Below are 24085 nucleotides of genomic sequence, written 5' to 3'. Positions count from 1 at the left end.
TCCTCCTGGGGGTTCAGTGCTGGCCGAGCTCCCTCATCTGACCCCCTGCATATCCTCAGAGCAGATGAATTCACGTGTTGTCCGAACATGGGAACTGCATAGGGGGTCTTGTGCCCTTTCTTGGCAAAAAAAAAAAAAAAAAAAAAAAAAGCCAGGGCATGTTGGCTTCCGCATGTGCTCAAGCGACCATTAGCACGATGCCATCAAGTTTTCTGCTGGATTGCCCCCACCTCCTGTGCCTTTACATTATAGTTAATAGATTTTAAATAATTCCTCCCCTGTTTTACTTACACTTATACTAAAAGGAGGCCGTTTTTCACAACTGTAGATAGAATCAGGATCACTCGCTCTAAATCAGCAATACCCGTGAGAGCAAAGATGACAGACCCAGTGCAGGACTAAACCCAGCCCCTGCCGTTCCCTGCCTCTGTCGGCCTTAAGCCCAGTGCTCCTGCCCCCTCTGTGCTACGAAGGAAGGTTGGCAAGGGTCAGGGAGGTGTTCGCTCCACACAGAGTTCTCTGCCATCCTGACTGCGTAAGAGGATAAAGGGGGATGGATGCTTACTCACCACGGGGCCGCTGGTACCTCTGCCTTCTCCCTGAGGTCTCACCTCACCCCGAGAGGTCAGCTCTAGCCCGACTGGAAGAGGACCCTCTAGCTGGTCATTACACACCTTGCATCTTCTGGGGATCCCTTCCTGCTTTCTGGGCCCCCCTTGGCACATTTCCTGCTGGGCGGGGCCATGAGAGGAGGCTGCTGTCCCTCCAGCAGAGATGTCTTCTCTGAGACTAAGTTCCTGGTTCTCAGGTAGCGGCTGGTCCCCATTCCCACGTGGGGGCTGGGGTGTCCCCTACACCCCAGCTCTGTGCCCTTCTGGCTGCCTGGGCAGAGCCCTGGAGGGTAAAGTCAGCTTAGCCTGGGCCGTCCTCTGGCCTGGGGTCCATGCTAGTGGGGGACAGGCTGGAGCTCAGGGCCAGGGCTCCAGTGCCGGGAAAAGAGGGCGATGGTGCCTGGCAAGGTGAGGCTGGGCCCAGTCCAGGGAGGAGGTGGGGGACTAGGCCTGGCCAGATGGGAGGGTGCCTTGTAAACTGTAAAGTTCGGCGCCCAGCTGAGCAGTCATTAATGTTACTTCTTGCGGGTCACACCACTGACACCACAGTAACGGCCGGTCAGGCCCTACTTAGCCACGGACCTGGCGTGGAGGAAAGTTTGCCCCAGTCCTCGTACCATCCCCCCACCTAACGTGTTTTCTTTTCTTTTTTAAAATTTTATTTATTTATTTTTGGCTGTGTTGGGTGTTCGTTGCTAAGCGCGGGCTTTCTCTAGTTGCGGCGAGCGGGGGCTGCTCTTCGTTGCGGTGCGCAGGCTTCTCATTGCGGTGGCTTCTCTTGTTGCGGAGCACGGGCTCTAGGCGCGTGGGCTTCAGTAGTTGTGGCACGTGGGCTCAGTAGTTGTGGCTCACGGTCTCTAGAGCTCAGGCTCAGTAGCTGTGGCACACGGGCTCAGTTGCTCCGCAGGAGGTGGGGTCTTCCCGGACCAGGGCTCGAACCCGTGTCCCCTGCCTTGGCAGGTGGACTCCCAACCACTGTGCCACCAGTCCCCTAACGTGTTTTCTGAGTGCCCAACCTTACACTCTCACAAGTGACAGAGAATTGTTTAAGGATTGGCTGGGGATGGAAAGGTTGTGGTGACATCACCTGCCTGTCCCCAAGGCAGGACATGCCTGACCCAGGTACACCCCCTCGGCGTGGCTGTGGCTTCCCATGCGTGGGGTGGGAGGAGTGACCCTTCCTTGGCCCCAGACCCCGGGGGGTCCCACAGGGATGGTGGAGCCTGAGCACATGGCCAGGTAGCCCACCACGACCTGGGCTCAGACCCCCATAGTGCTCTCCCTGCTCCTGGCCTCAGGAGGGGCCTTCCCATCGCTGTGGGGGAGGGTCTCCCTCATGTGGGCTTATCTGTGTCTGAGGGGGTCCCTGCACGGTCAGTGCAGGGCTGGGGACTCCATGCCACCAAGGCTGCCTCACGCCCCATCTTTTTTTGTCTCTGCTTTTCTCTGTGAGTCTGGGTGATTCTCTCAAAATGACTTAAGTGTGCCCACCCTCAACTCACAGTTTCTTCCCGCCAGAGATGGTCTTTGTTTTCTTCTAGTTCCAGTTCAAAATCCTGGGGAAGAGCTCTGTTTGGCCCAGTTTGGGGTGGGGGAGCTCTGACTGGCTGAGCTGAGGGTGAAGAACTCTGATTGGCTCAGTTTGTTGGGGGAGAGCTCTGATTGGCCCAGCTTGGGCAAACCTCCACTCTGGGCCAGTCTGTCGGCTGTGGCTAGGGGTGGGGTCACTTAGTCCTGACAGTGACTGTAGCTGCAGCTGGTCCCTGAGGATGGGCATTGAATGAACCCGGCTGCCACCCCAGGAGGTGTCCACTGCAGGGGCAAAGTTCAGTAACTCCAGAGACTCAGATGTTCTAGGAATCTGGTCGGTGATACATACAACACAGTTGCTCCTCTTGCTTCCTCATCACAGCTGTCAGGAGTGTTCTGGTTGCAGGTGACAGAAAGTACGACTTAAGCAAAAATGTCGTGGGACTAAAATGCACAACGGCTGGCTTCCAGCCTGGCTGTATCTGTGGGCTCTAGAGACGCCGTGGGGCCTCTGTGTCCATCCTCCATGTTGGTTATTCTCCGGCGGGCTCTGCCATGTGGCAGTCGGGTGGCCCAGCAGCTCCAGGCTCCCTCCCTTCGGCCCAGGGGCTTCCCCGTGGGCCCGCGCAACTGGGTTACAGGACCATCCCTCACCAGTCATTGTGAAGGAGGAAGGAGCCTCTGATGGGCCATTCTGTGGGCCACGTAGCCTGAAGAGTGGGAAAGTTGGGGTTCTCCTACCAGGAGGAGGAGGCAGAGAGCCGCACAGCATCGCCAGCCTGCTCTCCATAAATGGCCCCCACATTTCCTTCCCTGTCCCCATCTCACGTGGTGGACCCATCCCGAGGGAACGTGAGGATGTCCCAGTGTGAGTAGAGGCAGCTCTTCACCACCTGGGGTAGTTCCTGTTAGAATGGGGAGTTGGAGGTTGGGGTTGGCACTGCGGGGTCCTGGCCTCCAGCCCAGCCACACTTAAGTCCACGTGGTCGGGAACTCCATGTACAGAGCGCAGGGAGGTCAAAAAAGGCAGCCATGAACTCTGAGGAAAGGTTTCCCTGAAGAGGGAATACTGAGCTGGGTTTTTAGGGATGGACAGGAGTTTGCTCAGGGGCAGAGGGTGTGCCTGGCAGAGGGAACAGAGGGACGGGCAGACTTGAGGAGCTGTGAAGGATTCAGAGGACCCAGGGCAGGTCATTTATTTTTTATATTGACTGCATATTGAATGCCTGTTGTTTGCCCGGTGAGGGGCTGGGGTCTTTACGTCCCCGCCGTGAGTCCTCCCCGTGTTGCTGGGAGGCCATTGTGATTGGGCCCGTGAGCAGACGGGAGTGTGTCTGTTCCGCGGTCACGTGCTCTGAGCCGCCCGGCAGCCTGGGGGGAGCTGGGTTCACATTTGAACCCTGACCTCTGGGACCCAGGGCTTGATCTCACTTGCTGCCCATCTCTGCTCTGGCTGGGGCGGCTGACGGCCTCGGGGGCCCTACGGTCATGCCGCAGCCTGGGCTAGACCCCGCAGTTGGCTGCACACCAGCTGCCCTGCTGGCAGCCTTGAGAAATTCCTAAATTTCAGGGCCATGCAAATGAATAGGGGCGCTGGCCCGGCAAAGGCACGAGAGAGTTGCAGAGCTTCCCTGGCGGAGCAGCGTCCCACGCCTCTGTGAGGCTCAGAGGAGGACACCCGAGCTGGGGCTTCTGTCTGAAGGGTGGACAGTGGTGGTTACGGTGCGAGGCTCCCAGCTCAGCCCCTGACTTGCCAGGGGGCCTCAGGCAAGTTTTTCTCCGTCTTTGAAGGCCCTACGGGGATGCGTGTTGGTGACGCTCACATTTATAACTCATCTCATGTCCTGTGTCAGCCCTGTGCTGGGGCCGTACAACTTAATCAATCCACCCATCCCCACCCTGCCACCCACCAAAAGCATCTGAGTGCCCATGTGGGCCAGACCCCGGGTCAGGGCTGAGCAGGAGAGCAGGGTCCCTGCCTCAGTCTCGTCCGTGTGAGATGTCAGCTCCTAGCGTGGGGAGGGAACCTGCCAGCCTCGGCCCCGGTGGGCATCCCGTCTGCTTAGAGAGAAGGTGGTAGCAGAGCTCGCCTCCCAGGGCGCTGCGTGAACCTCGCTGAGGGGATGTTGGCAGGGCTGCCTGCGCTGAGGCCGGACAGGACACGGGATGCCTTAAGCGCTGACGGGCTCCAGTGCAGCTGTGAACCCGGCGGGAGCAGGAAGCAAGTCCTGGGTTCTAGGACGCAGCGTGGTCTGGGCAGAAGGTCAGGGTCAGGGGCTTCGGGGACTAGGGACCCCCTGCCCCTGCTGGGGCTGGAGAAGGGACAGGACCCACCAGGTAAGGGCGGTCCAGCATGCATGTGCATGCACACGCAGGCTCATTCACACACACACTCACACAACATACATGCCTAAACACGCCTCACGTGCACACACCTGCCCACACTCACACAGACTTAGATTTCACATACACACAGATGCACTTACACACCCAAACTCCCCCCCACCCCTCGGCCCCCCAGCACTCACACAGACCCGCACATACACGCACCTCTCATGCAGGGACCCTTGGTCTTTCAGCTTCCCTTGAAAACACATCTTGTATCCAAAGGAGAAGGAAAAGAGAAAGCAGGAGACGGTTTGCGTGAGCTCAGAGGTAGGGTGAGGACGGGGTCCGGGCCCCGCTCTGGGGACTCCCTCACCTCCTGGAGCGGTTTCTTAGTGTAGATGGAGCCCTGGACTCAACTCCAGGATCTGGAGAAGGAGTGAGAAGGGGCCATGCCATGGTTTGGGAGGCTCTGGAGGAGGGTTGGACCCGAAAGTTTATCTCCCACCTTTGTCTTCCTTTCAGGGGAGGAATTAAATCCCCCAAAGGCCAGTTTATTCTGTGAGAGGGGTGACGGGTAAACCCATGCTCGGTGCCTGGTACGGAGGGGCCCCTCCCGTAGGGACCGAGTAGATGGTCCCCTTTACCAGGAGAAGCTTACTTTTCTCAGAGCTTTTAATCACAAAATGTTGACGTTTATTGACTAGCATCTACTGAACTGATCACGTAGATTTGTCTTTTAGTGAGTTGCATTGATTTCTTGGTATTGCACTACAGTTGCATTCCTGAGGTAAACCCTATTTGGACACAGTGTATTATTATTCCTGTAATATGCTGCTGGGTTCAATTTTCTGCTATTTTACTTCGGGCTTGGCAGCTAGATTCATAAGTGAGACTGGCCTATACCTTCCTCTTGTAGAACCACATCTGCTTTTGGTATCAGGACTTTCCTAGTCGCATAAAATGGGAGGAGGAGCCACCTTCCTTTTTCTAGGCGTTGGAACAGTTTTTTAATAGGGTGGGAAATATTGTCACCTCTGACTGTACCATGTCTTGGGTTAGCCTCTGTAGATACTTTTTTTTTTTTTGCTGTACGCGGGCCTCTCACTGCTGTGGCCTCTCCCGTTGCGGAGCACAGGCTCCGGACACACAGGCTCCGCGGCCATGGCTCGCGGGCCCAGCCGCTCCGCGGCATGTGGGATCTTCCGGGATTGGGGCACGAACCCGTGTCCCCTGCATCGGCAGGCGGACTCTCAACCACTGCGCCACCCGGGAAGCCCTGTAGATACTTTTAAATTTCATCCCGCAGCACCCTGTGAGGGGAACGTGATGCTTCTCGTTGAACAGACCGGGAAGGTGAGGCTCAGAGAGCCGGAGCCTCTGCTCTATGGTCAGACAGCAGGTGGCGGCTCTGCTGGGCTGTGAGCGCAGGCCAGTCTGACTCTCCCTGGGCCTGTACTTTTCACGCTGCTCACCACGGGCAAGGATCGTCTGAGTTGCTGGCCTGCGGGAGAGCTGTTGCCCTTGCTCTGGGTTTTCCAGGGAGGCTGGGAAGAGCACTGATGGAGCATCAGGGGAACTTTCCTCGCTCTGCTCACCATCCGCTGGCCCACCCACCGTCCACGCAACCATCCGCTGGCCACCCACCGTCCATGCATCCGCTTGTCCGCTTGTCCACTACCTGCCCAGTCGGCCAGCCGTCCTTCAGCCATTTGTCCCCATGCTGATGCACCCACCATTAACCCACCTTCCCATCCACGCCTCCTCCATCTCCTCGCCCATCTTTCCACCCACCCACCTGCCCCTCTATTAGACATTTATCCACAGGCTGGTTACTCATCCAGCCACTTTTCCACCTTCCCATCCATCTGTCCTCCATCTGCCATCCATTCCCTCACCATTTATCCTTGATGGGACCACCATCCATCTGACACCCAACCGTCTCTTCATCAACGATCCATCCACATACCAGTTCACTTAACCATCCTCTAGTCCACCTTCTCCTCCATCTGTCTTCCACGTGATACCCACCCACTCATCTGTCCACTCATCCATGCATCCATCCATCCATCCATCCATCCATCGCATCCAGTCACCCATTCATCCATCTACCTGCCCTTGGGGCTTGGCCTTAAGGTAGGGGGTAGGGTTTGGGTGTGGAGAGATTGAGGAGGGAGGGCACCCTGGTTTGGGACAATGATACAAACCAAGATCAGGAGTTGGGAACCAGAGTCTTTGAGGTTAGCAGGAATTGGGTGTATGGAGGGCGACCGAGGGAAATGGAAAGAAAAGGTGGGAGGGGAAGATAGGTGGGAGCTTGATGGTGAAGGACGTAGAATGCCACCCTTAGGGGTTTTCACTTTATCCTTGGTCCAAGGGTATTCAACCGGGGTCCATGAGTGAGTTCCAGGGAGTCTGTAAGACCCCTAAAATGACAGGCAACAATTTTTTTTATATATATAAGCCCAAATATCTGTTAAGAATCTTGGTTGCAAGTGACAGAAAACCTGGTCCAAGTTAGCTTGAGCAAAATGGTTGCTTGAGCAAAAAGTTGCTTGAGCAACTTTGTCATTGCAAAGTTCAGCTTTTCAATTAGCTTCACGTATGGCTGGATCAGGTATGGCTGGATCTCAGCAGCTGTCACTGTGACTCTGTTATCGTGGCTTTTCCTTTTCCCTTTTTTTTTTTTTGAGTTGACTCCAGCCTCAGACAGTCTCCACCTGACAACAAGATGGCTTCAGGGACCCTCAAGGTTAAATCATCTGTTGTCTGATACAGTGGGAACAAGAGGCCATTTGCCTGATGTCTCACTTGAATTGGGTCTCATGGGCTCAGGTTGGCCTGGTGTCCATCCCTGAGTTAGGCATTGTTGCGAGAGGGATGAGAAACACGGATTGGCCTGACAGTTGAGTAGTGTGGACCCCAGAATGAAATCCAGGGGCCCTTCTTGGAAGGAGGGTGAATGTACGATGGATGATGAGAAACCACCCCATGTCCACTACTAAGCTTTGTTCACATTTTCCTTTTTTGGTGGACGTGGGTGGATTACCCAAGGGCCAGAGGTGGTAGGGAGCCATCAGGATTTCGAGCAGGGTGGGAGGACATCAGACGAGAAGTCCTCGGCAGGCAGGACCGCGGGCAAGCCGGATGCGTGTCTGGGGCCGGGTGGAGGGTACTGGGGACGCAGGTGGGGAGAGCGGTGAGCTCAGCCTTGGCTGCGGGCAGGACGGTTTCTCATCGCTCTGCCCAAAGAGCGTTTCCTCTCCAGAGTCACGACTTGTGGGGAAGGAAAATATCAGCCCCCTCCTGTGCCAAAAGCAACATTTTCTTTTCTCAAAGGTTGATTATAAGTCACGGACATTCATCTGTGTAATTTTTCACCTGTTTATGTTGATAATGAGATTAGTGATTATATATGCAGGGTCACTTCTCACCCAGGGTTTAAGGAGCTTTTTATTCATTTTACTTATTTTTTCTTTATTAGCTAAGAGAGGGAAGGGAAGGGAACAAAACCTGGCTGTTGTACTGGAAGGCCGATTTTCCCAGTGTTTTCATGAGCTCACCCATGGAGGGTCCCCAGGGGCCCATGAGCGTGAGGACACGGGTCCCCAGCACCCTCTGTGCATTCCACCTGGACCTGACTGCTGTCAGCACTTTGCACCCAGGGTTGGCCTGAGACCCGGTGTCCCTGTGCTCTGGACCCAGCCCCCCACCCCCACCTCGGGGGTCTCAGGCCAGCCCCCTGTGCCCTCAGCCTTGCCTGCTCTCCCCAGGCCAGACTTGTCGTTTTGCAAACGATGGCATCAATTGAGATTTTTGCCCATGAGGAAATGAAGGAAAATAAGTGTTTAACGGTGGAAGCCAGGCTTGATCATTTTTCTTTCGGTGATTTGTGATTGTTTTTCATATCCCTCCCCTCCTATCCATTTCTTCTGCCAAGAAGTCTCTGGCCTCTTCTCTGTTTCCTTTTTCTGGACTATTATAATAGGCTCTTTTCTTTTAAAAGCCTCTGCCCTTGTGAAAAAATACATATAAAAACATACAAAAAGTACATGGAAGTCAGCGTACACCCGCCCCCCATCGCCCTAACCCCAGCACCCTCCCCCCTCCGCAGGTCTTTTCCGCATCTCCCCCCCCCCCCCCCCGCACCCCGCAGGTGCCGTACTCCCTCCATGGTGTTAAGGTGTTACCCAGCTCTGCGCTTCCTGGGGCTGGAATCTTCCTCCGTCTTCCTGAGGACTTCCCAGCATGCTGTGGCCCATTGGTGCACCACCCCCACCCCATTGGAACAGTGTCCACTAAGTCAAGACACTGCTCCATTCTCTGGGGCCCTGGGCGTGGGTGACTGACTGACCAGTGTCCTCTTCTGACCTTGTCTCCTTCCTTAATTTTCACGCCCCGCGCCCCTTTCCCTCTTGCTGCCCACCTCACCTCCTCCCACTCCCTTCTTTGTTCCTTCCATGCCGGCCACAGTGGGTCCAGCTGGTTCCTGCCTCAGGGCCTTTGCCCATGCTATTACCTCAGCCTGGGATGCCTTTCCCAGATCTTTGCACGGCCGCCGCATCTGCGCCAGGCAAGTCTCAGCCGAAGCATCACCTCCTCGATGAGGGCTTCTCTGCCCGCTCTGGCCACAGGGGAGGGCCCCAGGCCCTGTCCCTTACAACCTCCTTACTGTCTTCTTACTTACTTGTTATTTGTCTCTTCTCTTCACCAGGATGTTGGCCACACGGGGGGAGGGCCTCTATGGGTCTTGTTCACTGCCACATTGCAGTACCTGCTGTGGGGACGGGCAGGTAGCAGGTGTGCAGTGAATATCGACAAACTGAAGGACTCTGGCTGTGCTCCCCTGGCCAGGCAGACCTGGCTTCGTGTCCGCACACCACCTTTTACTGATGGTGTGACCGGGGGCAGGTCATTTATCCTGTCCGGGCCTGAGTTTCCTTATCTGCAGAGCATGGTTAAATGAAATCAGCATCCCTAGAAGCTCTCAGGCCAGTGCTTGGCATCATGTCAGTGCTGAGGAAGTGATAGTTCATACGAACCTGATCAACAGCTAAAGTCCCTCCTAAGTTTCTGTGCCAAGAACACGTTTATTATTTTTCCCAGTGAATTAGATGACTTCCTCTTATCATACAAGGAGCACCAGGTCATCCTCTAATTTCCCTTTTGGCCTTGGGTGCCAGGAAGCTTACCGTGATGAGGAGGTGTCAGGGGCAGCTCTTGTTTCCTGTTGGGTCCTCAGGGCAGCACTGTTTTTCCTTTCCTCTCTCTGCTCTTTGATTACTCACTTTTGGCTCCACAGTGCATGTTTTGTGTGTGTGTGTGTGTGTGTGTGTGTGTGTGTGTGTGGTACGCGGGCCTCTCACTGTTGTGGCCTCCCCTGTTGCGGAGCACAGGCTCTGGACGCTCAGGCTCAGCGGCCATGGCTCATGGGCCCAGCCACTCCGCGGCATGTGGGATCCTCCTGGACTGGGGCACGAACCCGTGTCCCCTGTATTGGCAGGTGGACTCTCAACCACTGCGCCACCAGGGAAGCCCTACAGTGCACATTTTATTACTTTTTACTGTAGTAAAATACATACAAAACTGACCCTCTTAGCCATTTTTTAGAAACTTTAATTTATTTTTGGCTGTGTTGGGTCTTTGTTGCTGCGCGCAGGCTTTCTCTAGTTGCGGCGGGCAGGGGCTACTCTTTGTTGCGGTGCGCGGGCTTCTCATTGTGGTGGCTTCTCTTGTTGTGGAGCATGGGCTCTAGGCGTGCGCGCTTCAGTAGTTGTGGCACACGGGCTCAGCAGTTGTGGCTTGCGGGCTCTGGAGCACAGGCTCAGTAGTTGTGGTGCACGGCCTTCGTTGCTCCACGGCATGTGGGATCTTCCCAGACCAGGGCTTGAACCTGTGTCCCCTGCATTGGCAGGTGGATTCTTAACCACTGTGCCACCAGGGAAGTCCCAGAACGTCCTTTTTAAGGCTGAGTAATATTCCATTGTGTAGAGAGACCGCATTTTGTTTATCCATTTATCTGTTGATGGACACTTGGGTTACCTCTGCCTTTTGGCCACTGTGAATAATGCCGCTGTGAACATCGGTGTGCAAATACTATTTTTAGTACATTACTTTCTTACCTTTCTGAGCCTGGGGTGATCTCAGCCCGATTTGAAATTAAAGCTAGGTTTGGGGACCGTTTCTAGGAGCAGACTCTCTGACCCGCTCTTGCAGGGGCGTGTGTATGTGTGTGTGGCCGAGCCTGTGCCCCCGCCGCTGCCCGGGCTGGTCCCTCCTCCTGGCGCCCTCGTCCCCCAGCCGCTGCTAGTGGTTCACACCTGCACGCTTCTTCAGACGCCCTTGGCCAACAGGTGTTGGTTCCCCGCATGGGCCCGGGAGGTGATCCCCCACTTCATCCCACTGCCATCCTTGGCCAGTGACCCACTGATGTCCCTGAGTGGGATGAGCCCTGGGGTGCCAGTCATGTTGCAGACCTTCCTGTGGGATCCGGCTGGTGTCAGACTTCAGCTGAGACCACACCTTTGCCATCCTGTCTCCCGTGCTCTTCTCCCAGGGGTTCTCCCAATAAACCACATGCTCAGAACCCCATCTTAGGCTCTGCTTCTGGGAGGTCCCGGCTTCAGACAGTGTGTAATTAACTCGAGCGTCCCCTCCCGTGGTTGTGCGGCTGTGGGGATGCCGCTGGATTCTGATACGATTGACCTTCGAGCCTACCTGGGTGGGAGCGGGCTCCTTGGAGGGGGCACAATTCCCAGTATCTGCCACTTACAGAAGAGACAGGTCCTAACCCAGGAAACCAGGCCGTTCAGGCAGTGGCTTTGGGCCAGGGGGAGCAGGAACTCCTACCTCCTCTGGGCCTCCCTCCTTTCTGTGTAGACAGGAGAGGCCCAGGAGGGTTCCAGAGATAGAGGGGAACGGGGGAGCCCAGTGATGCCGATGGAGAGTGAGCGTGGACCAGCTGCCCTGGACCAGTGATACCCCGCCCTCAGGCCCAGCTTCTAATTTTCCTAGAGAAGTTGGGAATCCAACTTTGGTGTAAAAGGTTCTGATTTTAAGTGTTATGACTTTAAATCAATTATAAATTATTAACATTGCAATGTTTTAATAACAGCAACTAATTTCAAAAGTTCCGTGTGGGCCCCCAAACACACTCCATAGACAGACGGCCAGGCGGCTGGTTGGTGACTACCCTCTGGCTGGACTTGGGGGCAGCGGGCAGCCATCTGAGCAGGCTTCTGGGAGCAGCTGGGAGCGGCAGTGCCCTCAGAGGTGGTGGCCGGCGGGCCAGGTGGTCCTGATTACTCGCGAGCTTGTAACTGGTGTGTCTGCAGGGTCCTGAGTGTCTGTTTCCCTGCTGTCGTCCCCATTGAGAATCTGGGTTTGGCTGTAGCTGCCTCTTGTTTAAAAGAAAGATCCCCAGCAAACATTTTTAATGTTTTGAAACCACACCAGCACCAACCTGAGACTTTGTTCTTGTCTGGGGCTGCCCAGTAAAGATGTAGGATGCCCAGTTAAATTGGAATTTCAGAGAAGTGGTGAATAAGTATCTCCCAAATATTGCACAGGACATACTTAATACTAAATCATGATGCACTGTTTATCTGAAATTCCTCTGTAACTACATGTCTTGTATTTTTATTTGCTAGCTCTGGCAAGCCTATTCTTGTCAGAATCAGAAGGCTCAGAGAACTGGAGAAAGGAAGAATTTCCTTACCTTGTGATTCGGTGTCACATGAGGCCAGACCCCACTTTCGGTAGTGGTGGTACTGGTGATCAGTCAGTGCCCCAGGGCCATGAGGAGGGCACCAGGGTGGCCTTACCCACTCGGAGAGAGTGCATCTGGGGCCTTCTGTGGGTGGCCACTGAGGTTCATTTATCAGGACGGGGTCATTTACTGTAGGGACGTGTATCTGTGTTTGCGGGCGGGTAGCAGTGAGGGCGGCAGAGGCGCCGTCAGCTCTGATCACCAGCCCCCTTTGCCCGGACTCCCTGGGGTGGGGGAGGGAGGATACGGGACAGTGGGCGTGTCTTGCCCAGAGCCCTCAGCCTCCTGTCTCCCTGGACGCTCCCGGGAAGAGACCCTTGCTGAGTGTGCCCCTGCTCCGTCCCCCCACATCCTGGTTGTGAAAAGCTGACCCCGGACTACGTGAGAAGCCCGCTGCCCCCACCCTAGCAGGGGTTTGGCCAGCCAGGGCCTCCGCCACCTCCCCGCTCCTGCCTTGAGCCTGCTCCAGCCCTGCAGAGCTGGATGCACCCCGGCGTGGTGTTGGGGGCTCCCATCTTCCTTCTCGTCTAAGGCCTGTTGTCTCCGTCTCTTGGTTATGGAGTGTGAAGCCTGGAGAGGATGCCCAGACGCCCATCACCGGCTTTCACTGCTGGGCACAGTTGGCTGCGTGGCCTTTGTTTCGTGCTGAGTGTGTGAGGGCACATCGCAGGCTTGGTGGTACTCAGAGTGTCAGTCTTTCAGAAACACCACCATCTGCAGCTGTCAGAGCTCATGGAATGATGCTGTTCCTTCATGTCCCCTGGCCCGTGGCCCATCTCGGAGCCTGGGGGAGCCCAGTGTCTCTCAGCTGTCTGTTTGCTCCAGGTCCAAGCGGGAATCCTGCACGCGGTGGCTGTCACGTCTCAGGCCAGTGTGAACCCAGCACAGCATCTCCTCTGCCCACGTTTGCTGTGTGCCGAGGACTCGGGGCCTTTGTCCTTTAGAAGGTCCCCCCTGGACTCTCTGCTGGGGCTGCTGACTTGGGTCCCAGTGCTTGCGGGTCCAGGTGCCGCATGACCAGCGGCCCGACACCTGGTGGTAGCGGTGTATTTGCTCAGGGGTTTAGGCAGGTGTGGCTGGTCCTTCTCTCAGCTCCATGTGGCATCGTTGGGGACACTGGTGGTATTTATACTAGTCTCCGGGCTGATGGGGGTGTCCGAAATGGCCTCATTCACATGCCAGCGTGTGACCAGTGGGAGTGGACACTGGGCTTGCAGGGTCTCCCAGGCAGGGTCCTCACCCATTTTCCTGGTGGCTCAGGACTCCAGAGACCAGGGCGGAAGCTGCCAGCTCCTGTGGGGGGGGAGGTCGGCGTCCCTCTGCGTCCCCTGTGGGAGTGGTCACCATTCTGAGTCTCACTGGTTTGTGGTTACAGCCCCCCGCCGCCAGTCGCAGCAGAGGGGGGTGGGCTTGTGGGTTGGCTGGATGTGTTCATGCCCTCACCTGAGCCCTCCTGCAGGCTAGTGGGGTTCCAGCGGGAGCTGTGGCCATGGGGGAGGGGGAAGGAGCCACCACCAAACCCCTGCTCTGGAGGGAAGGAGCAAGGGAGGTGGGGAACCAATACCCCAACCCCTCCCCTGCCCTCTGATCCCCTGTCAGTGGTGGCCCCTGGGCACTGCGGGAGCCCGGGAATGCAGTCTGAGGAGGGCAGCGCCCCTGTCCCTGCCGGTGCAGAGCCAGGTGGAGAAGGGCAGGGCAGGGAGTGGGTCTGGGGGCTGGTCACCGGCCTAGTGGCCTGCACCCGTGTCCTGTGTCCCCTCCACCACTGGACGAATACCCAGTGGCCATATGGTGCAGAGTTCTCAGGGAAGTGCACGGGGCAGAAGAGCTCGGCACTCACCCCGCACGCACGGGTGGCCTGCTTGTGTACGTGCCCCTCTCCTGGTGTCCGCTCCAGGGCTCGTGGAGGCCAGCTGGCACTGTAACAATCATAGTCTTGTTAACGTGAGTGCATTACCCAGCTTCGTTCATTTGTGGGTGTCGGGTGATCCTGGGGGTCTTTCTCTGTGTCTTCCGGGTCCCCGATGAGCCCCTACCTCGGAGTGTGTGCCCCATGACCCAGCCTCGGGCCCAGCCTCAGGGGTCTTTGTCACCACAGTCTGCCTGCCGGGGCTCCCCACTTCAGGGAGGTCAGGGCCCCTTTTTCAGCCCCTCCCATCGTGATTCCTCTTTCCAGATTGGAGGGGGGCCGATTTGCAGAAGCCACACATTCAGGGGGCCACTTCCTGCAGGGGCCGTGGGAAACAGCAGCTGGAGCCTCCCGGGAGGGGCGTGTTTGAATCTGAGAACCAGCAATGTAGAGATCGTGCCCTCCTACTTCTCACTCATATGCGTGTTCCCAGCCCCGCTAGCTTGTCTCCAGGGACGGGGAGCTCCCTCCGCACCTGCAGCCTGGTCTGACTCTGACCTGGAGAAAGCTTTCCCCATGTGGAGCTGAAGTCTCTTGCCCTCCACCTTCCGTACACACCTGAGGGGCCATAACCCGTCCTGAGCAGCTGTGGAGATGTGCCAGGCGCCCCTGAGGCGGCTCTTCCCCAGGGCAGCCACCCCAAGGCACCCAGCCCCTGCCACTGGGCCACCTCCTGCGGACACACCCCAGCCGGCCCCATCCCTCTCAAAGGTGGGCACACCCCCTTCAGACTGACGGGGGTTCTGAGCAGCATGCAGGGGCCCAGACTTCCATTCTCCCAGCTGGAGACCACAGTGGGAATGACCATGGGGCTCCCAGTTCAGAGGTGAGCCTGGGGGGACCCTGAGCTCAAGCACGTCCAGCCACATGTGAATGAGCAGAGAGTCTGTGGCCTAAGCTTTGTGGGGAACCGGGAAGCCACACGCTGCATGACACCTCAGGGTGGCTGGGGCTCAGGAATTTTCCAGAGAAGTAAGAAGCTGGAATTTTCACGTGAGCATTTCCAATCTGTAAGTGCTGGTTCCTAATTGAAAACTAAAAGCTCACTGCGTCGGGGACTTCCGTGGTGGCGCAGTGGTTGAGAATCCGCCTGCCAATGCAGAGGACACGGGTTCGAGCCCTGGTCCGGGAATATCCCACATGTTGCGGAGCAACTAAGCCCGTGCGCCACAACTACTGAGCCCGTGTGCCACAACTACTGAAGCCTGTGCGCCTAGAGCCCGTGCTCTGCAACAAGAGAAGCCACAGCAATGAGAAGCCCATGCACCGGGACGAAGAGTAGCCCCCGCTCGCCGCAACCAGAGAAAGCCTGCTCACAGCAACGGAGACCTAACGCAGCCAAAAATAAATAAATTAAAATAAATAAAATTGAAAAAAAAATCTCACTGCGTGGGACACACAATGCATTCGTGGGCTAGGTAGTGCCCATGGGCCCCAACTATGACCTAAGGCGTGGTAGAGCCTCTCCGCTGTGTACAGATCCAGAGCCGAGGCTTAGAGGGGGCAAGGGTCTTGTCCAGGGTTGCACAGCAAATGAAAACACCAAGCGGGGGGCTGATGTTCTTTGTCTTTCCTCTGGGCCTGGGGTGCACCCAAGATCTGGATTCACATAGTTGTGGGCAGTTTGTGACGGTAGGGGGTCCAAGGGCCAGGCCCCGCTGGGAGGCGTGCGTGGGCTGTGGCGGGAATATACTGCCTCCTGGATGCAGGGTTCCTGTGAGTGTGTGATGAGGAGGGGCAGGGGTGGGCTGGGGTGGGGGGGACGGGGTAAGGAAGCTTCTTTCTTAAATGACACTGTTGAGGGCAGACTGGAGGGAGGGCCTTCGTCCCTCCCATTTCCGTGGTTTGTCATGGGATCTTGGGCCCCTGTCCTACGGGGTCCTCCACCCTCCTGAGGCGGCCGTTCAGCTTGGGGGGACGTGCGTGTCAGCTCTTGTCCAGAGACACCCCCCACCGGCCTCTTTCCGCGCCCAGCACAGTCCCTTGTCCCTGGAGGCGCCCTTACCATCTTCACCTGGACCATCTCTGGGCTTCTTAACCTCGACAAGGCCCAAACCAGGCTGCCCATCTCCCATGCAGGCCTGTGGCCCTCCTCCGTGGCTTTCCCTGCCTTAAGAAGCCCCAGCTCTATCCTTCCAGGTGCTCAGGCCCAAACTTCTGCTCACCCTGGACTCCCCTCCTCACCCCCACCCAGGCCGTCAGCACATCCTGCCACGTCCTCTCCCGCTGCCCATTTCTTGCCCACCTTCCCATTCTCAGCACAGCAGCAGACGAAGCCTGTAAGTAGAGCGTCCCATCAGGTCAGTCCAGGCTCCAGGGCTTATCTGGGCATTACCACCCTGGCCCTTGCCCATTGGTTCCGCTGTAGTGGCCCTTGCCCATTGGTTCCACTGTAGTGGCCCCTGCTGCTCCCCACCTCCCTTGTGCAGTCCTGCCTCAGGCCCTTTGCACTCGCTGTTCCTGCCACCCGACATGCTTTGCCTCCAGACGTTCATGGGGCTGTGTCCACCGACTGGCTCGGGCCTCAGCTCAAATGCCACTTCCTTCGAGAAGCCTTGCTTGACCACCCTGGCTAAAGTAGGCTCTCCCACACCCCGGCTCTTCCTATCCCATTTCCTGGCTTTCATTCATTCATGTCTTCATTGTCCTCATGACTGCCTGGTGTTCAGTAACCTCTGGAGTTGCTCCCCGCTCCAGAGTACCAGTGCTGGCAGAGTGTGCACGGGGCCTGCCTCACTTGCTGGTAAGCCCCAGTTCTGGAGGGTGCCGGCTTGGAGGGCCTGTGCCCTCAATCCTGGCTGCCTGGCCTCGGAGGCAGAACTCCTCCCCTGCTGCGTGGCCGCTGAGTCGCCCCGTCACTGCCCCACCCGACAGGGTCCTTGCGGTGCCGTCATGCTCCCCGCAGCTCAGCCAGGAGGTGGGCGGCACAAGGGTTGCTTCTTTCTCCTCTCTGTTAAAGACTTTAAAGAAGTTCCTATTGTTCTGTTTTTTAGGTTTGAAATTTACAAAGTTAAAATAGTAGAGATCTCACTTGATTGTCTTTTTTTCCAAATCCGACCATCGTTGCAGTGACTGCAAATGATAGCGCAGCTTCGGGGCCGGGAATGGGTGGAGAGGGAGCCCTTGTCTGTGACTGAGGAGCATGCAGCCCGGGGGTGCAGGCCTGGCCCCGAGCCACGCGGGTCCCAGGGCTGTGGGACCGGCGACTTTGGCGAGGATGGAGGTGGGGGGAGGAGCGCGGGCGGTGAGAAGGTGACATTCGAGTGGCTTGTAGAGGGTAACAAGGAGGGGCTGCGGGAGTGTCATGCCAGGGCCCCTGGAGGGAGGGTTAGGGTGGCTCTCACAGGGAACCCAGACTGTTGCTTCCTGGTTGGGAAGCCAGGAAGCCATGCACATCGGGGTCAGCTGCTTTCAGATCACAGCAGCTTTGCAGAGAAAGGGCAGGAGTGGATGGCGGGGAGGGAGGTGGCAGGCGTGTTCCAGGGCAGATGGGAGTACAGCTCGAGCCGCGGCGGGGCTGCAGCGGTGGAGAGAAGTGGGCAGAGGGCGGAGAGCTGTTCACGCAGCTCAGTGGATGGATGGGACTTGGTGTGTGTTTGTGTGTGTGTGTGCATGCGCGCGCGTGCGGGGGACAGCGGGTGTCCAGGATAATTCTGGGGACGGTGGTATTGTTTGCTGAGGCATCTGAGGAGGTTGGCAGGAGGCTCCCCTGCAGCGTAACTTGCAGTGCAAGGGGATCTGTTGGGGGGTGTTCCTGGGCCCTGGGGTCCGAGGGCCACGGCAGGGGGCTTGGCTGTGTGCCGAGGCCTGGGAGGGCCTGGTTCCTGCCCAGCGTCCACCTGGCCATGCCCTCTGGCTGGCAGCCACGGGACTCTGGGTGCATGGCTGGGGATCAAGCTGGGTTTCGGGGGGAGATAAACTGTTTGGGTGCTGGTGACTGTGTGTGTGAGACCACCCGTGGTGTCCCGCCTGGCACGTGGGTGAGGCTGTGGGTGAGACAGCGCGTGTAACTGTGCCTGGAGGGCTGTAACCAGGCCTCTGTGTGCCTGCCACGGAGGGCGTGAGACCCCGATGCCCCAGGCGTGCCAGCCATGTGCCTGGAGAATGCATGTGACAGTGTGAGTGTGTGCGGGACCATCGGCTGAGGGTCCCAGCCAGGGACACGTGTCAGGTGGCAGGTGAGAGTGGGGGTCAGCGGCCCTGGGCAGGGCCACGCTGGCGACTCTGCCAACACGTGAGCGACGGCAGTGCCTGTCTGTGCATGTGAGCAGGTGCGAGTGGGAGTGTGTGCGTAGGGACGTGAGGACGAGTGCACGCGTGTGAGTGAAGGTGGGGAGGTTGCCCAGCCGTGCACACGTGTCCCCCTGTGGCCGCCACGTGGTGCTGATCTGTGTCCTTTCCGATCCCCCCAGGGCCTCGTGAGAGAGAACGGTGGATCTGGAGGCAACGCGTGGCCGGCTGCAGGGCATGGCACCACTCGGGGAGCCTGTGGGAGCCTGGCTGGCCGTGGCCGTGGCCCTGGCCCTGGGCCCAAGCCCCAGCACGGCGGTCCCGGGGCAGGACTGCACGGGCGTCGAGTGCCCCCCGCTGGAGAACTGCATCGAGGAGGCGCTGGAGCCGGGTGCCTGCTGCGCCACGTGCGTGCAGCAGGGCTGCGCCTGCGAGGGCTACCAGTACTACGACTGCCTGCAGGGCGGCTTCGTGCGCGGCCGCGTGCCCGCCGGCCAGTCCTACTTCGTGGACTTCGGCAGCACCGAGTGCTCCTGCCCACCGGGCGGCGGCAAGATCAGCTGCCAGTTCATGCCGTGCCCGGAGCTGCCGCCCAACTGCATCGAGGCCGTGGTGGCGGCCGACAGCTGCCCGCAGTGTGGCCAGGTGGGCTGTGTCCACTCTGGCCGCAAGTACGCCGCCGGCCACACCGTCCACCTGTCGCCCTGCCGGGCCTGCCACTGTCCCGACGCCGGCGGCGAGCTCATCTGCTACCGGCTCCCCGACTGCCACGGAGACGCCGCCCCCGGAAACTTCTCAGACGCCGAGGAGGGTGACCCTGAGCGACACTACGAAGACCCCTACAGCTACGACCAGGAGGTGGCCGAGGCGGAGGCCGCGGCGGCCCTGGAGGGCGAGCTCCAGGCGGGCGCCGGGGGCCCGGCTGCTCTGGGAGCTGGGGGTCAGCCACCTTCAGCCATCCAGGCCACCCGCTGGCCGGCCGCCCTCCCCAGGCCCACGGCAGCTGCTGCCCTGGGTCCCCCAGCCCCCGTGCAGGCCAAGGCCAGGAGAGTGACAGAGGACAGACAGGAGGAGAGAGAGGCATTGACCGTCAGGGAGCAGCCGGCAGCAGGTGGCCCCAGGGGGCTGGATGGACGGTCCACGGCAGGTCCAGCCCCTGGTCTCCCTGTCCAAGAGGAGGCGGCAGAGGCCAGGGCACGGCCCGAAGAGAACCTCATCCCGGACGCCCAGGCCACCCCCCGCAGCGCCGGGCAGGAGGGAGCTGGGCCCATTCCAGCGTCAAGCACGGCCAGTGTCCTCCCATCACAGGCCACGCAGAGCGCTCCCGAGGGCCCGGCAGAGCCCAGCACCCACGCCATCCTGACCACACCTCACCAGGAGGCGGCCCGCGTGCCACCCACCCAGGAAGTGCCCAAGCAGCCACAGGGTCTGCCCCCTTCTCGGCCAGAGGAAGACGCAGACCCCAACTCTGTGCATTCTGTCCCCAGAGGTGACCCTGCAGGTAAGACTGTTTCCTGGTTCCTCCAGGGCCACTCATCCCAGGGGAGGGGCAGCCTCGGGGCTCCGTAGCCTGGCCCAGGTCTGTGCACAGCTGCCTGCAGCAGGGGAAGCTGGGTCTGCGGGCCCAGGCCAGGGACAGCCAGCACCATCCCCAGAGCTCCGGGCTGGAGGCTCTGAGATGGAGCTTTCTCCTGGCTCAGCTTCTGGGGGTAGCATGGTGGGTGGATGGGTGGGGTCCCTGTCACGGTAGGTGCTGGGCTACCTGATAGGGCTGTGGCCTAGGGCCTCTTACATGTACCTTATCAGGGCTGGGGGGGCCCCTGCGGAGGGGTCCACGGGTGCCCTGGCAGGAAGTGGGAGCTCACAACCCTGATACAGCTGCCTGCTCACACCTCCCTGACAGTAGCCTCTGGGCGTGGCTGCTGTGCTCTTGGCCTCTGCGATGGCAGCAGAAGGGATGCAGGCTCTTGTGGGGGCTCCTTGCAAGAGCCCGGTACCGGGTCTGTCACCGCTTCCTGCCAGGGGTCCTGCTAACATACAAGTGGTTTCTGTCCCTCCTCTGCTCAGTACCTGCTGTGGCTCCCACCTACTCAGAGTAGATACTGAAGTCCTCTCAGGGCCCTCAGGCCCTGCACAGCCTGCCCCTGGGGCCTCCCAGGCCTTCTCTTCTTCACCCTCTTCTTGTCCCTTCTGGCTGCTGTAACAAAAATACATAGAGTGGGTGGCTGAACAGCAGACGTTTATTTCCCATAGCCCTGGCATCGGGAAGTCTAAGATCGGTTGTCTGATGAGAGCCTGCTTCCTGGTTTGCAGAGCTGTCTGCTTGTTGTGCCCTTACCTGGCAGAGCAGATGAGGCCACATCTCATCTGGGTTACATCAGAGGTGGAGCAAGCTCTCCAGCATCTCTTCTTAGAAGGGCACTAATCCCATCACGAGGCTTCCACCCTCAAGACCTAGTTTTCTCCCCAAAGCTCTGTCTCCAGATACCATCCCACTGAGGATTAGGGTTTTAACGCATGAGTTTGGAGGTGGGAGCATAAACACTCGGTGCCTAGCAACCCTCTCCCTCCGCACTGTGCTTAGCTGCACCGGCCTCCTGGCCCCTTCCAGTACTTTCCAGCCCCAGGGCCTTTGCACTTGCCACTGCCTCTTCCTGAAGTGCTCTTCCAGGTGTCCATGAATTTTGCTTCTTCGTTCCATTTGCTCTCTGTTCAAGGTTACCTGCCTAGAGAGGCCTGCCCTGACCACCCCAGTCAAAGAGCACCCCACCTTCCTCTTACACTGCTTGAATTCCTCCCAGTAATACCTGGCATTGTAGCACATCGTTCCTTGTTTAATTTTGTCTCCCCCGGTGGAACGTTAGAGCCATGAGTGGAGGGACCCTGTCTGCCATCTCCTCTGCTGTGCCCACAGTTGGTGCTCTGGAAACACTGGGCAAATTAATGAGGGAACTCTGGCCACCCCTTTGCCAGTCATCCCCCCTCCTGCTAGTTCCCTGCCACCCTATGAGCACCCTACACTGTCATCTCCCCTCTGTCCCACCCCTTTGCTCACACTCTTCCCAGTGAGCTCAGGCAGCACCGCTTCCAGGAATCCTTCGCTGGGTCTGTGTCTTGTATGACCCTTCCTCCATCCCCCCTCCGTAGCTCCCTGCCCTCTGCTCTGAGGGAGCCCTAGGCGTTGTCTGGGTGTCTAGATATCTCTCTCCACAGCTGCGAGTCCATGTCTTGTTCAGTCCTGTGTCCTTCACTCTGTAAACCCTCATTAGGTAGCAACTGTGGACAGGCCCTAATAGGCCCCTGGGAGGCAGGAACTGGCCAGTGTGGTCCACAGGCTGTGAGCGGGGACTGCCCGGGTGGCATCTGGGACGGTTTCCTGGGGGAGGGGGCCCGTGTGTCCAGAGCTGTGGCCCTTGCTGGGCGTCTGCTGTGTGCTGAGGCCGAGACTGCAGGCTCCCCCAGCCCCCAGGCCCCTGCCCTGGTGGCTCCTTCCATCCTGCTCTCGGTGGACGGACACAGAACTCACCCTTGCTGAGCACCTCCTAGGTGCCTGGCCCCGTCTGTGACTCGACCCTCCCACAAGCTGGGAGCTGGGCTCCTTCTCAATTTCAGCCGACCAGGTTGAGGGTGGAGAGGTGTGGCTCGTGGCGGCGGGGACCAGGGCAGGGGGCTTCCGGGGGCTCCTCCCCACCCAGCCCCGAGCCTGCAGGGGGCGGGGCGTGTGCGTGGGGCGGGGCTCTAATGAAGTCCACGTGTGCCCGGGCGGGCTTAAAGGCCTGGCGCCGGGGATGGTACGTGCAGCCTCCAGGGTTTCCAGAATAGACCCGGCCCCGTCCCTGTCCCCATCACCCACCCCCTTGCTACCAGAGGCCTCTCTGTGGTGTGGGCCTTGGAACCCTGGAGAGCTGCTTCGTTCTCAGGAGCCCCGGGTTCTTTCCTCTGCCCCAGGCTTTCTCAAATGGATTTTGGGGTGTGGCTGTTGGTGAAGGTCGCCTGGGGGTGGGGCCCCTGACTGAGTGCCCCTCATCCCATCAGAGGCCCAGCCCATGCAAAGCCCAGAGCAGGGCACGGACAGGCTGTGCTTCTTGGAGCTCGGGGAAAGGGAGGTGTAGGAAGTTGGGAGTGGTGGGCCGGCGGGGTGAATTTAAATGGGACCCAGGAGTTGGCCCAGACCGTGTAAGCAGAGGCTGGCTGCCGTCCACCTCCCCCATCCATCTTCCCTGCTGTGCTCACCCAGTGTCCGCCTGACACCCACCGGTGCACGTGCTCTGTGATTCAGGCGAGCCGCTTTCCGCCTTCTGCCTCATTTTCTCCATCTGGAAGCGGCAGAGAAGGCCCTGCTTTCTGGGGGTGTTTTGAGGATTCAGTGAGCTAACTCATTCAAGCTCGGCATGGGGCCTAGCACTGCCGAGTAATTAAAAATGTCAGCCGTCATTATTCACCATCTGTTCCTCCATCCACCCACTTAATTTCTTCAGCAGATAGGTGCGGCGCACCCTCTCTGCACCAGGGGCCGTCCAGTGAACCGGACGGGCACAGCCTCTCCCCTTTGGGGTCTGACGGGGGTGGAGGGCCGTAATGGATGAGCCCACACAGATTTGTCCGTGGTCACAGCAATGCACACGGAGTGGGGAGGTTGGCGGGGGGGTGCCTGGTGGGTGGGGGTCAGGGGCCCGATGAGCATCCTTGGGGCAGTGAGGGCCTTAGAGCCTTCTGACTGCTGTTGTAGGGGGAGCCCTGGGGGTTCCCAAGGGATGAAGGGGCCCTCGGTGGGGAGAACTGGGGAGGTGGCAGCTTTGTCCTGCTTGCCCGTGGGGCCGGCTGAGAGGCGGGCCGTGGGGCGGAAGTGACCCCCGGCCATGTTGCCATGGCAGCCCTGGGGCCTGGAGAAGGAGGTTTCCAGCCCTTGCCCCAGGCCCGGCTGCAGTGGGGGTCCTGTCTTTGAGCCGGAGCTGTGCCAGGGATCCAGGCTGCCTCTGAGCATGTCCAGATGGAGCGTAATGGAAGCCACATGCCCGGCTCCCTGCCGGGGAGAAGGGCTCTGACGTCTGTTGTCCCTCAGGGGGCTTGTGAGGGCTCCTTCTACGACGGCGCTGGCATGATGGAGGGAGCCGGGGACCACCCCCCGCCCTCCTGGGCCACAAGGGTGGGAACCCGGGTCAGGGTGGCCCTCAGAAGCTGGAGGTTCCTGTAGCAGCAGCCCCTCTCCTGGAAAAGGGCTCCAGCAAAACCTGCAGGCCCCAGGACCCCGTGGCAGGAAAGGAGCCCCTTCCTCGGGGCCTCACGTCACCGGATCCTGTGGGGCAGCGCTCCTCGAACGGTTTGACGTTCCAGTTACTAGAGAAGCTTTAAAATTCAAATAACTGTATATTAATTGCAGACACCATATCGGCTTATGACCTGTGCCTGCACCATCGTAAGCCCTCTGAGATCACTGGCCCCTTTAATCATCACAGCCACCCCCTTGGTGCACAGCAGAGGAGTAGGGCCACTTGCCCACGGACACACGTGCAGGAAGCGGTGGATCCAGGTGCCCCCGCCATTTCTTCGCGTCCTCACCCCTGATAGTCATCTCTGGTGCCCGGCGTGTGCAGGGGCTGTGACAGATGCCGGATGGACCGTGTTGCCCCTGCCCTTGGGACCTTATGGTTTAGTGGGGGAGAAAACGTGGTAGTCATAGGACGAGGACCGAGGAATGGGGTGGTTGTGCTC

General features: G+C 58.7%; 1 protein-coding gene across 3 annotated transcripts in view; it reads left to right on the top strand.

Moving 5' to 3' along the window:
- The window catches only part of FBLN2 (fibulin 2), a 76294-nt gene that overhangs the window by 6830 nt on the left and 45379 nt on the right, over positions 1-24085 (top strand). For all 3 annotated transcript variants that reach the window (XM_060110646.1, XM_060110645.1, XM_060110644.1), the window contains exon 2: positions 18556-19874. In XM_060110646.1, coding sequence (XP_059966629.1) covers positions 18611-19874 — 1264 coding nt within the window. In that variant the 5' untranslated portion in view covers positions 18556-18610. The remainder of the gene's footprint in view (positions 1-18555; positions 19875-24085) is intronic.

The sequence above is a fragment of the Mesoplodon densirostris genome, chromosome 10, assembly GCF_025265405.1.
Source record: "Mesoplodon densirostris isolate mMesDen1 chromosome 10, mMesDen1 primary haplotype, whole genome shotgun sequence".
Classification (NCBI taxonomy): Eukaryota; Metazoa; Chordata; class Mammalia; order Artiodactyla; family Ziphiidae; genus Mesoplodon; species Mesoplodon densirostris.
The sequence above is the reverse complement of the archived record's forward strand: the minus strand, read 5'-3'. Positions and strand labels throughout refer to the sequence as shown.